The following is a 19,138-nucleotide window of genomic DNA, read 5'->3' as shown; positions in this document are numbered from 1 at the left end:
ACCATACATTACAATAGACCAGACATAATCTTACAAAATAAAACGAATAAAATAACTTACCTAATAGATATCGCCGTCCCCAATACACATAACATCCAGAAGACAATAGCAGAAAAAATAAGTAAATACACAGAACTGAAAGACGAAATAACAAGACTTTGGAAACAAGAAAAAGTTTATGTGATACCCATTGTCCTCTCAACCACAGGTGTTATACACAAAAATTTACACCATAGCCTGAAAGAAATAGACCTGCGTAAAACACTATATACAACACTACAAAAAGCTGTAATATTGAATACATGCAGAATTGTTCGAAAATTCCTGCAAATAGAAAACGAAACATTTAATAATACCACAGTGACATAACATGTAATAGTTGCATACACATAGCCATAGGTGCGCGAGCATGCACATGCATATGCATGCATGGGCGCGCACACGCACACTCACAAAAACTCACACACTGCACTTACTTGGTCTCGGTCCGTAAGTGCAGTATACGCAAAGTAGCGTATATACCAGCTATAGCTGAGTAATAAAGTTTGCATAAATAATAATAATAATAATAATTTTTACAAACACCTTTAAGACAACAGTAGCTAAGGAGATTGGCCTATAATTATTTTTGTCTGTTATATCAGAAATTTTATTCTTAACTACAGGTATCACCACTGTTCTAATCATCTCCTCCGGCATGTACGAGTGACTTATACAAAAGTTAAAGAGCATTGCCAACAGTCTCGCCAAATGTGGCCCCGCATGTTTTAGATGTTCAATACTGAGACTGTCGTGTCCTGGAGATTTACCTCTACTCATAGATTTTATAATTCGATCTACTTCACTAGCAGTACATCTAATTTCCACCACACGTCCAGTCTCAACATTCAACTCTGCATGCGATGGCGCCAAAGGGGATTTAACAGTAAAATGATCCTTAAAAAGATCAGCTATGTTCTCGGCATTACTTACGCCTTCAATAGACACAGGAAGGGCAGACTTTGTACTTAGCTTCCTCGTAGCCTTCCAAAAAGACCGAAAGTCATTATTTGAATGATGTGAAGCTAGAATATTCATCTTTATTTGTTCTTTGTGGTCTTGACACCACTTTAGACGTTTCTTAAAGTATTTTCTAGCCTCATACATATCACTATAGATGGAGCCAACTCTACCATAATCACACCAAACATGAAATTTCTGCCTCGCATTCCTGTGTGCCTCATTAACATGTTTATTCCAACCTATTACAATTTTCTTTTTCTTATGCTTACAATGTGTGTTATTTCTACTAGCTACAGCCGCTCTCTTTAGTATATGTATTATATCATTATACAACTTATCAATTACCTGTCTATATTACAAGTCCGATCGGCACAGTTATGAAACTCGGATGGAAACTTAAGAAGTTTGAAATGAGAATGACACTCATTATAATATGAGTTGATTTGTTTTATGCCTCTGTCACCCCACAAAACATTGTTACGTTCACATTTTAATTCTTCTATCTTAGGTGGAACTACGTCTAAATTACACTCAATAATAAGCGGAAAATGGTCGTAGTTAGTAAAGCTTAGTATTGCATTATTAATTATGTCGACTTGTTTTCTGGTAGTTGTTTATGTGAGATATGATGAATATAGTTTTTCATGTCTAGTTACCGGTATTATTTTACATTATTCTGTATTGACGTCATTTTATTGGATGATGATGTGAGTGAGTGAGTGAGTGATACCAGTGAGTGATGGTAGTGACGGCTGTAAAAAATTATAAAGTGTTAGTTGTTGTTTTCACAAAATACGTTATATTTCCTCATAAGATGAACTTAGCATGTATGTTTTGTTGGGATGCACCAACAGTAATGATTGTAACATATTCATTTACGGCTGCTGAGCCATACGAAGACGCCTAGCGCTAGTTTCTGTTATCCATCAGGTTTCGGTTTGTGGCTTTCAGTATATATATACCTATAGCTGTGTTGTTGATTGTTAATATATTTTTATTTATGTACACAATTGGATTTCTATGCAGTAGAGTATACAGTGGAAATATAGTTGACCTCAATGAGGCAGTAAAATGAGCCCGTATTGGCTTAGTGCTTGTGTTTCTGTTCGGTTTACCGTGGCTATTTGGACTTTTTGCTTTCAATATTGTACCGGCTAATATGTTTACTATTACAGCGACCCTTCAGTGTTTTATTTTGTGAATAACGACACAAGGCTCTTTAAATTAAAGTTCAGAAATCAGGATCTGAACAAAACAGTCAGTCGTCAAGACCTACTCTTGCCACGATTCTTTCATGAATTTATTTAAAATAAAACTTATATAAAAAATATACTTTATAACAATAGTAATGAAGATATGATATCTTGATTGTCTGACCCTTGGCTGACTGATTATTGAATCGAAACTGTTAAAGTTGTAAGAATGGATGAATGCGTATACTTTATTTGGATTATACAATATAGGAAATAAGCAAGACAATTAATAAATATAACGATATAATTGTATAAGTACAGTAAGGCAGTCTTATTGCTGAAAGCAATCTTTTCAGGACAACCTCAGGAATGGCAACGCATGGGTGGTATCATGGGCGAAACAGTATACTCTGTTATGTCCATGGTACTGCTCGTGGCGACGGTTACCACTTTCCATCAGGTGGGCCGTCAGCTTGTCATTATAAGTTGTATAGAAAAAAAAAAAACTAAAATTTAAATACGATTTCGTTGACGTAGGTGTATTACTAATCCATCAAATCGAGGATAACGATAATTACAACGTAATAAAAGATATGAAATATCATTACACGTAAGTTGAGAGGTCTACACACACGTTTTGTATGTAAATGTGAGTGTTGTAGTGTGTAACAGTTTTTTGTTTTTAATATATAACATTCTGTATAAATGCGATTCACAAAGTATATTTATATATTTATGTTATGTAATGGAAGTGGAGTGATAAGTTTTATTCGAGGGAACGAAGAAGTGGTGTAATATAATGCATATGTTGAGAAGTTTTCAAATTTTCCACAGTAAGTACATGTAAATATCGTTGTGTTGTTCCAGCATAGAATAGGTTCCTTTTCCGTGGTTGTCGTAAGAGGACGACAAAGGAAGGTCGAGTGATGGGCAGCAGCGTCTCTTTAAAAACATCTCTAAAGCCTAACTGCGGTTGCCAATATGTTTGCATGGCATACAATTACTGGTAAAACCCCCCAAGGGGGAGGCTTATGTTCAGCAGTGGATAATTTAAGGCTGATTAGGTGATGATGATAAAGTTTATATAAAATAAAACAATGTAATAATTTTTTATTTGTTTGATCAAATGTAAGAACTCATAATTATAAATAATTAGCTTGATGTAGATTACATTTATCATTTTTCATCAGGCGGACTGATGAACTCTTTTGTGTATATATATATATATATATATACACAAAAATCTATGAGACCAATTAAGAATGTGTGTTTCTAAAAAAACCTTTTCAATCTAGGTAAATGTAGGTAGTTTTTTTTATTTAAAAAGTAAACTACGTAACCGGCTTTGCTACAACTATTAAATATATAATTAAATAAAAAAAAATTCCAAATCGATTCATAAGTGACGGAGATATGAGGATACAAACATAAAAGAATACAACATAAATTGAGAACCTCCTTTTTTGAGGTCGGTTGAAAATATAGGCACATGACAACACTATCTCGTCTACATAACTGTTGTTGTTATATTATATAATATATTTTTTAATAATATGATAAATATATCATTCGACGGCTTAGTGGTAACGGCTGGCTTACGGTTTATTAATCTTATCGTTGCCAGATTGAGTATATTTTCTACTATTTTGGGTAAAAAATTATGTGTTCGCGAAATTTTGTTAAAATTAAATCCTTGTAGAATAAATAATTGGCCCACCGATTTATTTTTATTCTTATCGGTACAACTAATTTCTTCCAGCCAGCTCTATCCCAGGCCATATCTTTGACCTCTCTATACGACATGACACTCAGTGTTTCCTTTATCTATCCCATGTAGTTATTCCTCGGTCTTCCCCTTTCTCTTTTGCCTTCTATTTTTCTTATCACTATGCTCTTTAAAAAATCGTCATGTCGTGTAAGGTGGCCCTGCATTTTGTCTTTTTTATTCTCTCTCTCTTTGTTTTTCTTAACTAAAATTATAAATTATTTATTTATTAATTTATTTATTTTATTTTACATATTATTCTCTTTTTACTTGGTATATTTAATTTATACCAAGTAAAAAGAGAAATAACAAATACAGTAAATATTAATTAGCAGTGATACAAAAGGTGGCCTTATCGCTAAGCAATCTCTTCCAGACAACCTTTGGGTAGAGGACATTGAGAAAAAGACTTATATTGTTCATTTAATTATATATATATATATATATATATATATATATATATATATATATATATATATATATATATATTATATATATTATATATTATATATATAAATATATATATATATATATATATTATATATATTATATATTATATATATATATATATATATATATATATATATATATATATATATATATATATATATTCTTAAGAATCGATATAATTTATCAATTATAGTCAAATATAAAGATTAATAAGATAAACAAGAATTCTTAGTAATCACAATCGATTTTATTGCCATAAGGTAATGTACCTTATTTATGTATATCAATCAATACATATAATAAAATCGTAACTCGTCGCTATCTATACATTTTTTTTTTTTTTTTATACAACTTAGAATGGCAAACAAGCTGACGGCCCACCTGATGGAAAGTGGTAACCGTCGCCTATAGACATGAGCAGTACCATGGACATAATAGAGTATACTGTTACGCCCATGATACCCCCCATGCGTTGCCATTCCTGAGGACTCAGGTGTTATTCCTCTGTACCCAGTAAATTCACGCCATATCCCACCCTTCAAACCGAAACACAGTTATGCAAACACAGCTGCTTCACGGTTGAAACACGAATGGGACAGAGGTACCCAAGCAATCGACTTTTGTACAAAGTCTCCCTCTGGTAAGTACATGAAAGATATATGTATAAGAAAAAATATTATAGGGAGCCTTTACGAACGCGATAGAATCCAAAACATTTGTGCTAACGCTAATCTCATTAACGACTTAACCGATTTGAATGCAGTTTCCACTGATGCGTTACGGATTGCTCCACGTAACATTTAGTGTTTGTTTTATTACAATCGGTTCATAAATAAAAAAGTTATATCCATCTAAAGAATCACATATAAAATGTTATAAAATAACCGATTAGTTGATTTGTCTACAACTTTTTTTTATTGTATGTATTGATTTTCGAAAACACTGTCTACTAGTGCGATGCCGGGTCGGATCGTTAGTTAATATAATATAGTGGAAAAATTTATAAGACAAAATAAATATAGAAGTTATAAAGGAAACACTCATAACTATTTATCATACAAAATTGTATGAAAAAGTTGACCAGCTTTTCTCGAAGCATTTGTATGGTGACACTCTACCTATATAATCTAAGATAAAATAATACGGAAAAAATTTAAAAAATGAGTTAATGGAGATAGAAGACAGCAGCAAGATTTTTAAAGATATTGACAGATAACTCATTTTTATTCTCAGCACACACAAGTAAAGCAGGGGCGAACAACTAGTTTATAATATTAATAAGGATTAGATATATCTAATCTTTATAATTGTTATAAACACATATCTAAATGAATGAGCTATGAGAATTGTCGATGATCTCAGGCTTACAAGCGGTATCGAACCCTTAAGTCTTAGGGGGGAAAGGGATTGTTAGTAATGGAGACTGAGTATCCCTTTGCTAGCAATATACCCAACCAGGTGGACCTCCTCGCGGTTCCCCCTGGAAACTATCATGGTTAATTCCTGATGAATTCATCATGATGGGCTAACTGACTTGTTTTCATTCTGATCTGTCACCCTTCACTGGTGCTCCGCTAGCGTATCTCGTTAGCGCAGGCAGGGTTACCATACCATTTTCACCCATAAAAAAAACTATAAGTCTTAGGAGATATTTTGCCTCACTCTGCGTGTTCTACCGCTTGTACAATGGACTGTGCTCGGATGAATTGTTCAATATGATGCTCACGGGCCATTTTCTACCATCATACACCTCGCTATAGACAGGAACTTCACCCTCATACCTTAGAGCCTAGATGGTCGCGTACAACTCGATGTCAGAGATGTTTTCTCCCATGAACGTTCAGGTTATTAAATAAGCTCCCTGTCGAGGTTTTTCGAAGGGTCTACAGCATAGAATTCTACAAAAAAGGAGTAAAAAGGTTTCTTCACGGTCGGCAACGCGCGCGTGATTTCCCTGGCATTACATAGGCTTTGGTAACCGCTTACCATCAGGTTACTCATTGGTTTAAAAAAAATATTTATTAATCTTCATTTAACATCTGATATTAAATGCAGTGGCATCGATAGATGACTTCTATGCTATCAGACACAAAAGGATCGCATCTTTATCATTTATACCGACTGCGTGGCAACAGTAACAGCATTTTGTGGGCATTGTGTAATAAATACGATAGGCCGATCCTCTCATTGTGGGTCAAAATTATTATAGGGGCCATAAAATGATTTTTGTATTTTTTTCTACTAACATAGTTTAAGTAAATTGTTACTAACTAAAATGCATCTTAGTAATCTATAATAAAGAAATATTATTATTATTATATTAATTTCGCCGTGTGTGCCTCAGCATAGAATGGCCCACCCCTTCCTTTCCCGTGAGTGTCGACTAGGGGAGGGTGAAGGATGGGCAACAACGTCCCTCTTAAAACATTTCAAAAACCCTAACTACGGTTGCCAAATCGTCTGTCGAGCGTGGCAATTATTGGCCAAACTCCCTTTCTGGAGACGGCTTATTTTCAGTAGTGGACAGTGAACGGCTGAAATAATAATAAAATCAATTTCAGATGCAGCTTTTACGGAACAGTTATTTCACATTTATCCTCATTATACTCGTATTGATTCCAATAAACGCAGAAGAAGATCACATAAAAAGGAAAACATGTTTAGCAGGAGACGAAATTGCAGATGGTGGGGGAAGAGAGTGTGATGATATAACTTCTAGGAGGGATCTTATTGCCATGTCAAATCTTGAGGTAAATAATGTAATAAAAATTAATTAAAATACTAAATTAGGTAAAGAGTTAAGGATTCGTACTTTGCTCAAAATTTCGGAGTCGAACGAAACATAAATTTGATGTTAAATTTACATAATACTTACCGTTTAAAAACATTAAAAATATTAAAATATTATTCCTTTGGACTTTTTTGGTAGGATTTACGACAAACGAAATGTTAAGCTCCATTTACTTGGCCAATTTTGGGTATGAACGAAAACACAAAATTGAGTCCGAAACTTCGGAATTCATTTCATTGCAAGCCCCCAGTTTTGTTTGCATCATTCAGTATTTCATTGGATGATGCATGGGGACTGTGGCTGAGTTTCCATCGTTTGCCGAGTACAGTAATAGTAAAAATAGGCAATAATAAATAACAATTTATTTTACAGCTTCAAGATCAGATTGAGCAAATTTTATCATACTTCATAGAGTTGCTGCAGGGCACCTCTCCAATCTACCTAAACGATGTGACACAGAGTATTATTAAGGTAATGTTACAATTATTCTTCTTCTTTCTTCTGGCTATTATCTTAGTTTGTTTGGGTTCTGCTCTTATAGTGTGTAGGCATTGAATGGAAACACCATAAATTTCACAACATACGTATTTTTTTTATTATATACAACTTAGAATGGCAAACAAGATGACGGCCCACCTGATGGAAAGTAGTAACCGTCGCCTATAGACATGAGAAGTACCATGGACATAACAGAGTATACTGTTTCGCCCATGATACCCCCCATGCGTTGCCATTCCTGAGGACTCAGGTGTTATTTCTATGTACCCAGTAAATTCACGACATGCAAACACAGCTGCTTCACGGTTGAAACACGAATAGGACAGAGGTACCCAAGCCATCGACTTTTGTACAAAAAGTCTCCCTCTGGAACTTATAAAACAACAGTTAGGAATTAAGTTATAATTGGCAAGTTGCACTAATATGCGTATATAAGAATAATATGGAACCATTAAGTCGATAGTATTGCAATTCGAGAGTGCAAAAAGTCTCAATTATAATTTCAATTTATTGGAATTTATTTCAAGAGTAATCCCACTGGTCAATGGTGGTTGACGCCGGCGCCTCTTTCCTTTTTCAATTACTATCACCCTTTTAGTCACATGGTCATCACCCCGTCTCATCACATGTCTGTACCAGCGCAGGCGGTTTTCCTTTCATTTTTCTAGTAAACTAATAACCTTGAAGGTGCCACGGTTCGTTCAATTCGTTTTTAATTTTATCTGTTCTGGATACTCCAGAACTGCGTAGTTTCCTCATTACTGTGACGTGAATCTTTTGTTCGTCAGTTCCCTCTTCCCTTCTCATCGCCTAATATCACAATTATTAATGTAACTTAATGACATCTACGTACATTTTATTTGTACATTGAAATACATTTATTTGTACATTGTAATTGTACATTGAAATACATTTATTTGTACATTGTAATTGTACATTGAAATTCATTTATTTGTACATTGTAATTGTACATTGAAATACATTTATTTGTACATTGTAATTGTACATTGAAATACATTTATTTGTACATTGTATTTGTACATTGAAATACATTTATTTGTACATTGTATTTGTACATTGAAATACATTTATTTTAAAAGCAAAATGCCGATTAAAAAGTGCTTGTAAACATGTATATTAGAATAAAGATGTTTTGAATTTAAATTGTCCATAAATATTAAATAATGTGCTTTATTTCAGTTACAGCTTGTATTGCATTATGACCATTTATATTTAGTATTTTTTCAGTGTACTATGTTTTTAAAAGGGGGTTTTTATGGGTTACAGTAACCGTTCTACAGTACAGTGACCATCAAACGGGCTGTATGCTTGTTTGCCACCTTTGAGGTATAAAAAAAAATGGAACAAATTACATTTAAATCCGTTTAGGAGTTTTTGTCTGAAAGAGTAACAGACTTCCAACCGTCCATTGCTACAAACTTACGGATTTATTATATTACTTGATACTAACATTTTGATAATGAAAATATTTTGAACAAAATTTTTATTTTTTATTTTTTGTTTAGATCAGTGATATTTTAAATATAGAAGAGAATTTAGAGCTTCCTATTGACATGATGGTAGCACTGGAAATGTTGGGAACAAGGATAGACCTCGATGGCGTTTTAAACGCTACTATTGTCGGGGATAATGTTGCTCTTTTAATGGCAAATCCGTCAGTTGACAATCCTGTGGTTGGAATAAGAATTTTGAATTTAAATTATGACAGATTTTACAAAGACGCATTTAAAATACTAGCTGGTATGTATTTAGTTTTTTTATTATAATGAATTTACTTATATTATACATATATATATATACTAGCTGTGTGGTCTTTGCATAGAATAGACCACTCCATCCTTTTCTGGGAGTGTTGTAAGAGGCGATTAAGAGAATCTAATAGTCGAGGAATGGGCAGGAGCGTCCTTATTAAAAAGAAGCATAACATCTTTCAAAGAGCGGAAATGTATGAGTACATAAGTATGATCTAATATTTATGGTGTTGTTTTGTCTATATGTGACGGTTAGTAGTTTTCAATTAGATGCGCCGTCAACATGATGACCTTAATATCAGTCATCATATCAGCTGATAATTGTCCATTGCTAAACATAGATCTCCCCATATACATATATAGGTCTTCCTTTGCCCATATAGCTATCATATATTCATAGGTAATACCTTTCTTGAAACATGCTCTTCATCCCTGCACAACACGTGCCCATATCAGGTCCACACCATATACCAACTTAAAACCTTAGGCTCGGATACTGTTTTTATGCAACTTAGAATGGCAAACAAGCTGACGGAACATCTGATGGAAAGTGGTAACTGTCACCTATAGACATGAGCAATACCATGGACATAACAGAGTATATTATTTCGCCCGTGATACGCCCCATGTGTTACCATTCCTGAGGACTCAGGTATTATTCCTTTGGACCCTGTAAATTCACTTCCATATCCCACCCTTCAAACCGAAACACAGCCATGCAAACATAAATGCTTCACGGTAGAAATACGAATAGGACAGACGTGTCCAAGCAAAAGACTTTTGTACAAAGTCTCCCTCTGGTCCTAAGGTTTAAAGAGAATAAGACCCGAGACAATAATAGTACGAGTGATAAAGATTTGTACAATCCACAGCTGAGGATCCTGGTTACCTGGCTGCCAACGCAAGCGATGTCGTAGTGTATTTACCAGCGCCTTTAACGACACCAGATAGTCGCGTTAGCTTTGTCGTTTTTCGAAAAGACTACGGATTTGGTGAATTGGATTTACCAACAATTTTGTCTCTGGTCAATAGTAGAGTAATTAGTGTCAAAGTAGATAATACTAGTGAATTAGATGGAGAGGTAATACAATTGAATTTATAATTTTCGAAACGGTTTTTTTTGATCGTCATCATAATGATATCAGCTTTTAACTGTCCACTGCGAAATATAAGCCTCCCCTTTAGTGATTTTTACCAGTAGTTGCTACGCTTGGTAGGCAGATTGGCAACCGTAGTTTTTTTATGGGTGAAAATGGTATGGTAACCTCGCCTGCGCTAACGGGATACGTTGGCGGAGCACCAGTGAAGGGTGATAGATGAGAATGAAAACAGGCCAGTTAGCCTATCATGATGAATTCATCAGGAATTAACCATGATAGTTTCCAGGGATGACATAATAATTATTGTGGTGAATTATTTATATTGTATGTTTAATTAATTAATGCAATATATTAATTATGCATTATTTATGTAAGTACGTATCTATATAATACAATTTTATCTTTGGCTGTGTTAAATTGGTTACACAGGTTACACTCTGGGTTTGTTGCACGCGTCCATGTAGGCTAACTTCAGACTGCAGCTGAAAATCAGTGCTTTGCTTTTAAGCAAAACAAACACTGAGCTGTAGCCTATTTGGCTCACTGCGACACACTTGGTGAAAACATATTTTCGTGTTTTATATAAAAAAAAAGTGTAAATAATTTGATTGTATAAACTCATTTGTTAATTTACATGTGTCATAAATGACTCAAATAAAGTGTTTATCTATCTATCTATCTAAGAGCACATTGTTTTATATGTTTCACATGTGTTTCAGATGATAAGTCTATATTTTAAGCCGTTCAGTGAACCAGGTAGTTTACACATGTGTGCCAATTGGGGCTATTCGAATTGGTCGAACAGGGGCTGCTTGCCTTCAATGCAAAAACCACAGCCGGGAATGTTGTACCGTTGTGTTTGCCAAGAATCAACATATGTTGCTCAACTCATTCTATCAGGAGATTCAGGTAATATACCAATACAAATATATACTCGTAAATAAATTTCGTTTTTCATACGAAAGTGGCTCGTGTGAGTTTTACAAAGATTTACTTTTATTTTTTGTTTATTTTATTATTATTATTTATATAAATTTTTATTCTCTTTTTATAATATGTAAAAGGTTTACTGACCTGGAGTAAACCTTAACTAAGTGTTAGAAGGTAGATGTAAAAATGGACGAGATGAGGTACTTTTTTTTACTATTCTTAAAGACTAGCTGTATCCCGTGGCTTCACCCGCGTGAATTAGTACATAAGTTATCCTATGTGCTAAGTTAGGATAAAACCTATGTGTATCAAGTTTCATTTAAATATATTCAGTAATTTTTGCTTGAAATAGGACAATTGGTCTTTATACTCTTTAGGGGAGTGTTGGTAGGGGCCTTGGGGAACTTCCCTTTGCCCCGGTTTCCACTCCAGGGGCAACTACCCCTGTTGATAAGTTTGTGTGGAATTCTCAGTTTCTGAAACTAGCCGCTGGAGGCGCATTTATATTTTTAATAAATTTTATATATAAATTTAATGGTCAGATGTCTAAAAGTTAAAAAAGTAGTTTGTAAAAAGAATTCATTCCCAAAAGGAGATATCGAATCATTATTATCATTGCAGACATCACGTCAACAATGTCAACTGCAATGACGACCGCATCAACATTGACACCGATGTCATCAACATCTGCGACGACAGCGCCGCCTACGGTATTGTTTAAATTAAAAAATGCATAGCACCTGGGTCGAACAATGTAATAAAATATAATTCCAAATATGACGAGATTTTAAAATATTTTCTCATAAAATTTTGCTTCGTTTTCTGGCACAATCCCAATTCAACATTTGTTTACCTAAAATTAATACAGTCAATCATCAGTAACATCAATTAGATTTATAAAAATCGCTTATGACTGTGTCAAACAAGTGAAACAATATTGCATGGGGGGGGGGAGAAGATTGTTATCAATGGGAAGGTTAGTCCCCATTCATAACAATCAAACTGTCAAAATCCCATTCAAACTGTTCTGAATAATAATAATAATAATAATCTTTATTTCAAACAGTAGATTACAAAATTGCTTAACAACGGAATAAATATTTTAAATACATTTTTCATTTTACAGATCGAGGATATTATAAACGATCTTGAAAATTTGCTAAACAATGATTCTGATCCCAGCATCACAGACGTTGATCAGATATTTGATCAGGTACGTGTTTTGTTCAACTAACTTTGTAAGAGTTCTTTTCCACCAAACCCTGAGTGGAAAGGAGCATTAATTACCAACGGGCAGTGTACGTACAATAATAGGAGGAAACAGTGTAGTTGTTTCTATTATGTATCAAAAAATAGTAATATATATATCAAAATATATACATATCTGTACATTATACATATATATATATATATATATATATATATTACATACATAATTATCACCTTATCATACAAACGTAGCATGAAAAAGCACTTAGTGAGCCAGCATATCGTGATCAAGGGTTGAGAGTAAGTCATTCTCTTTTCGGTTGATCGTATTATGAATATGAAACTATGAGACCATGCCGTCTCTGTGTTCGCTTAAGATGGTGTGGTCACATTTCAGCCATTAACTGTCCACTGCTGAATATAAGCTTTGAGTTTTACTAGTATTTGCCACGTTTGGCAGGCGGGTTGGCAACTGCTATTAAGGTTTTAGAGATGTTTTAAGAAAGACGCCGCTGCCCATCCCTTTACTATTAAGTTCCTTTAGTCGCCTCTTATGACACGCACAAGAAAGGAAAGGGTGGTCGTGTCGTGATCACACGCACCAATTAAAAAAAAAAAATCTAAAGTATTTATAGTTTTTATGATAGATAGAAGTTTAAATACTAGAGTAGTTAATACAGATAAAAATAGTAGCATTGAAAGAGATATACAAAAGGTAATACAGACGTTGCTAGTTCCAGCACATATAAAGATACACAGATTATCTGTAATGTAATGTAATCAATTGGAAGTATTCATAATAAAAGTTTAACATAATTCACAGATCAATGATCTTTTAAGCATAGATGAAGATGTTGTCTTCCCTACTGAGTTCTTGCGTTTGCTTGATGAACTTGGATTTAGAATAGACTTGAATGGCACTGAAACTGCTGCACTCGTGAAGGACAATATTGCTCTGATGATGGCTGATGTTGAGGATTCGAATCCTGTAAGAGGACTGAGTGTAGCTTATAGAGAAGAAGATGTTTTTACTGATGATGCATTTAAGTTTTTGAGTACGTATTGTTTGCTCTAATTTTGTACACTGTTGATTGCATATGATTACGATTACGATACAATACATTTCATGTTTAGATAATAGATAAATATAAAATAGATAAAAAGATAGATCGGCTGTTGCTATCAGCTTATAATACCTTTTAAATTAATGATATAAAAAATTTATATTATCATAGCCATTAAAGTTTTAGTAAAGAAAATATATAAAAATTTGATTCTATTACAAATTATAATAAACATCAAAAGTTAGGGGTTAACTATTCATCATATCAGCCTTTAACTGTTCATTGTTGAACATAAGTCACCCCCTTGGAGGTTTTGCTAGTCGCCATAATTGACAGGCGGATTGGTAACTGCAGTTAGGCTTTGGAGATGTTTAAAGAGAGACGCTGCTGCCCATCTCTCGCCCTCCTTTAGTCGTCTCTTATGACACGGGAAAGGACGGGGTGGTGTATTCTATGCCGGGACCACACGGCCACTAATAAGCACTATTATTAAACTATTAATATAGTAGAAAATAAAAAAAAATATATAGAAAAAGAGATTACGCAGAGAAAAACAACGAATGATCTTATCGATATGCTGATTATAATTTTTGGGTAGATAGAAGTAATTAGTTAGAGGCATGATAAAAATAAGTTCGCTTTAGTCATTTTATAGTGTGGGTTCTAATTAAACATTCTTTTATAGGTAACATGAAGAACATTAACTTGAATTCAACGATGAATGAGCTCGTGGTGCACCTACCAGAGTCTGTGCTAAATTCTCCGAGACGCATAAGTTTTGTGGTCTTCCATAATGATCGCGCTTTCAACAATAGGGAGGAATCTATTGTCAACAGTCGAGTGATTAGCATCAATGTTTATAACATGACACAATTTGATAATGGAGAGGTATCTAATGTGCATTGATGTTTATTGCAATTTTTATGATTACTGAATTATTTTTGAATATATTTTTAATATGAGAACCATAATTATGTCATTTGAAAGATTTTTGTTCAGAGCAAGACAATTTCAGTCTTGTCGTACTTGATTCACAAACCAAGGAATTGATTCTAAATATACAGCGATAAGTTTAAGATATAGTTGCTCCTCCCTCTTGAAAAATATGAAACACTTATTTAGTACGTCTAGCATAAGCTAAATAGATCAAAAAGATCCAAGTACGTTAGGAATGATTCTGATTCAAAATACACAATAAGTTGAATACAGTGAAAAAATTAATTATAATTTTTTATCGTTGTCAAAATTAATGTAATTTAATTTAGATTATGATTATAATAAGACTGATTAAACATACTGAAATAGACTTATATGCAATAGGTAATGATCTATGTAAATTAAAGTAATGAGTATCAACTAATTTTATTTCACAGGTAGTAAACATCCATATGAAGCCTTTGAGAATACCAGAACGGGACAGAAAACGTTCGTGCGGTTATTGGGCGCTTTTAGATGACAGCACTGGATATTGGTCGCAAGAAGGCTGTACGTTCATTCGTTCCAGAAACCCAGTGATTTTGGATACGTGCCAATGCGACCATCTTACACATTTTGCTGAAATTTTAATTGTCAAACCTGTCTTTTCGGAGCAAAATGAGGCAATATTAGAGATGATCTCTATAATTGGATGTAGTCTTTCTATTTTAGGTGCTATTATAATACTAATTACATTTGTTTTGTTCAAAACATGGAGATTAAAATTTCGCAATCAAATTTGGCTTCAGCTCAGTCTTGCTCTACTAATCATGTCAATTTGCTTCCTTGTAGTTGTTTTCGTTAAATACGACGAATACAGTGTTTCGTGTTTACTTACCGGTATCATTTTGCATTTCTCTGTATTGACTTCGTTTTGTTGGATGTTAGTAACAGCCATAAAGGCTTACAGAGACTTAGTTATAGTCTTCACAAAATATATACCTTGTCAAATGACACTCGCTACTATTTTCAGTTGGGGTCTACCAATAATAGTGATCGTTACTTATATTTTTAAGGCCACTGAACCATACAAGGGCCGTTTTGAAGAAATGACTCCCAGTGGCAGTTTTTGTTATCCGTCAGGATTGGATTTATGGTTCTCAGTATACATACCTATTGCTGTAATATTGCTTATTAATGTAATTTTATTCTTCTATACGATTGGTTTTGTATCTAGCAGTATTCACAATCAAAATATAACTTATTATGAAGAAGCTCATAAGTGTGCACGAATTGGTATAGTGCTTGTGTTTCTTTTCGGTTTACCGTGGATATTTGGACTTTTTGCTTTCAATATTGTAGCGGCTTATATGTTCACTGTTACAGCTACTTTTCAATGTTTTATTCTATTCATTTTTATTATATGCGGGAATAAGGAGACGAGAGATCTTTGGCTTTTCAAATTAAAACTGAAACCAATGCCCAGATATAAGCGCCAATCGGCAAGTAGACGAACTATTCTCCCTACTTAAATATAGAATTATAAAACAATTACACTTTATGGGTAGAAATTAAACTGAGAATAGTTTTTTTATGCAACTTAGAATGGTAAACAAGCTGACGGCCCACCTAATGGAAAGTGGTAACCGTCGCCTATAGACATGTGTAGTACTATGGACATAATAGAGTATACTGTTTCACCCATGATATCCCCCATGCATTGCCATTCCTGAGAACTAAAGTGTAAATTATAATGGAAAAACTTTTGTTTATAAGATAGTTTTTTAGCCTCGGCTTTTCATGTACAAGTGAAGAAAATAGGACCGAATCTTAATTACATTTGCAATTGCTCTCTTTTATTTCATTCACTTTTTTTTATGTGCAGACCTTTTTGACTCAAAATTTTCACATTTTTGTATGATATTTAAAACATTTTTTTTTTTATACAAGTCTTGTTCTAACAATTACAAACAATAAAATGAAAATTAACCAAATAGGTGCAGTCGTTTTGGAGTGATGCGCTTGTATAAATTTGGCAATTGATTTTTTTTTTATTTATATAGATTAGTTTGTATTACCACTAGCATATTCCTTTTTAAAAGGCCGGCAGCACACCTGCAATGCCGTAGGTGTTGTGGGTGACCATGGGCGGCGGTAGTCACTTACCATCAGGTGAGCCGCATGCTCGTTTGCCCCCTGTGTTGTAAAAAAAAAACTAGAAATGTAAAATTCTTTCAAAATATCATGGTTGGTACAAAAAATACACTTCATGATTTTTCCAACATAGAAGCAAAGAGATCTGTATTATTTTTTTATAATAATAATTTACTAAGATAATATTTAGTGATTAAATTAGAATAAATAAATGTAACTGTAAGCTTATTTGTAATTACTGTAATATTTATTATAGTTTCTAGTCTTTATTAATAAAAATAAATAAATATATATAAATATTTTGTAGTTTATTTTTGAAATCTTTTGTTAAAATACTATAGATTGGTGGTAATCTTTTGTTATATTTATTACTAATTAAACTAATTATAGTATAACAAATATATCTTTTGTTATATTTGTTATACTTTAATTAGTTTTGTTATATTTATTATTTCAGCCGTTAACTGTCCACTGCTGATCATAAGTCTTCCCCATAAGGGTAGTTTTGCCAGTACTTGCTACGCTTGGTAAGCAGGTTAGCAACCGTAGTTAGGCTTTTAGAGGTGTTTTAAGAGCCACGTTGCTGCCCATACCTCGTGCTCCTTTAGTTGCTTTTTATGAAACCCACGGAAAAGGAAAGGGTGACTTATTCCATGCCGGGACCGTACGGAAAGACTTATGGTTGAAATGTATAAAATAAAATCGTATCTCCCCCCCCCCCCCCCCGGGTTAAATTATTACCACTACCAGTTCGTCCTAAACGCTTCTGTCAAGTTCAGTTCAGGATTCTTGAACTTCCTTTGTATAGGACACATTTTATGGGCAACTCTTTCTCGTATCGAGCTTTCCAGTTATGGAACATACTCCCTTCCCACATACAAGAGAGTCCATCTATTATCTCTTTCAAGAAAAGGTTGAAATTACAGTTTCTTTTCTTTGAGTTATAACTTTATATTTTTCTATTTGAACTGTCAAATCTTAAAATCATTAAAACACATTTCTAATGTAAGTAGTATATTCATTTATTTTAACATTTGTTATATAAGTAGGTAGGTATTATGTTTATTTATAGTATATATATTTATGTAATATTTTATTATATATTTTAATATTTCATTTAAATGTATATTTGTTTATGTATTCTAAATATTAATAGTTGTAGCACTTTAGCTACCTGATAACGACATGCTTTTTAACTGTATTGGGTTGACTGGAAGAGATCTCTGTCAGAGATGAGTCCATCCTTGCTAACAATATTTATGCATTATATTACATGGAATTTACAAGTGCAATAAAGAAACTAAGAAACTAAACGTTATGCTTAAAATATTATAGCATTAGTATATTTGTTATGATTTGAAGTCGGTTGATTATACAACAATACAAGATAAAGTAACCCGTTTGTAATTCGTTCTTGTATAAATAAATATATTCTATGTTAATTTATCATAGCTATATTTCTAGATTTTTATAACATCGTCCTTTATGATACATATGTATATCACATTTGCCACATTTAGCTACTAACAAAGTCAGTGTCAGTAAACTGTAATCTGTCATACAAGGACGTTCATTGCCCGCAGCGAATTTCACATATTTTCGATTGCCGGGAATATTGGAAAGAAACTATACTTGTTTTATGTTAATTATAATAGATAGATAGATAGATAAACGCTTTATTTGAGCCATTTATAACACACGTAAATTAACAAGTGAGTTCATACAATCAAATTAATTAATTATTTTTTTAAAATATAAAACAAAAAATTAAATAATAGTGTACAGTTAGTAATTACATTATTTATTATTTTTTATACTGTTATGAGCAAACTGTGATATTAATGTGAGGCGTTAAAATTAATAAGGTAAGAGTAATGGACAATAAATTAAGATCGTGTTTTACAAAAAGAAAATCGATTTTAGTATTGACAAAACCAGTTATTTTTAATTTAAAAACTAAATTACTGACTCGATTATGATATTTTTTTTATGAAACCAATCTGTAAGTATATCTTCAAACATATAAAAAGAATTTGACAAACTGGTTTTTTAATTGATGGTGTTATAAGGTAATAAACGAAATAAAAAAACAAAAAATACAGTCGATTTGTGAACCTACTTTTTTTTGAAGTCGGTTAAAAATGTATCGTATTAAATATCATATAAAATATTGTTTTACTAGTTTTGTCCACAATATGACTTTATATATATATATATACTTCTTTTTTAATTGGAACATACTACATTTAACTTTACGAGGTCGCCATTGAAAAACTGCTTATCCTTTGTACTATA

The 19,138-nt window shown here is 33.0% G+C and overlaps 1 protein-coding gene across 1 annotated transcript; it reads left to right on the top strand.

Annotated features, from left to right (window-relative positions):
* The first annotated feature begins 2,813 nt into the window (after window positions 1-2,813).
* LOC128201257 (adhesion G-protein coupled receptor G6-like) lies at window positions 2,814-17,142 on the top strand. Its single transcript, XM_052897721.1, has 11 exons — window positions 2,814-3,028; window positions 6,972-7,160; window positions 7,574-7,672; window positions 9,226-9,460; window positions 10,344-10,552; window positions 11,291-11,480; window positions 12,123-12,211; window positions 12,628-12,714; window positions 13,534-13,765; window positions 14,460-14,662; window positions 15,148-17,142. The coding sequence occupies exons 2-11, from the start codon at window positions 6,972-6,974 to the stop codon at window positions 16,219-16,221; spliced, it is 2,607 nt and encodes an 868-aa protein (XP_052753681.1). The 5' UTR covers window positions 2,814-3,028; the 3' UTR covers window positions 16,222-17,142.
* The last annotated feature ends 1,996 nt before the right edge of the window (window positions 17,143-19,138 follow it).

The sequence above is a fragment of the Galleria mellonella genome, unplaced genomic scaffold, assembly GCF_026898425.1.
Source record: "Galleria mellonella isolate WM207_F2 unplaced genomic scaffold, CSIRO_AGI_GalMel_v1 utg103, whole genome shotgun sequence".
Taxonomy (NCBI): Eukaryota; Metazoa; Arthropoda; class Insecta; order Lepidoptera; family Pyralidae; genus Galleria; species Galleria mellonella.
The sequence above is the reverse complement of the archived record's forward strand: the minus strand, read 5'-3'. Positions and strand labels throughout refer to the sequence as shown.

Excerpts from the sequence above, each read along its gene's own strand:
- LOC128201257 (XM_052897721.1), top strand. The coding sequence starts at position 6,972 with ATGCAGCTTTTACGGAACAGTTATTTCACATTTATCCTCATTATACTC. Across the intron at positions 10,553-11,290 it reads CTAGTGAATTAGATGGAGAG|ATGATAAGTCTATATTTTAA; the intron begins GTAATACAATTG and ends CATGTGTTTCAG. Across the intron at positions 14,663-15,147 it reads CACAATTTGATAATGGAGAG|GTAGTAAACATCCATATGAA; the intron begins GTATCTAATGTG and ends TTTATTTCACAG.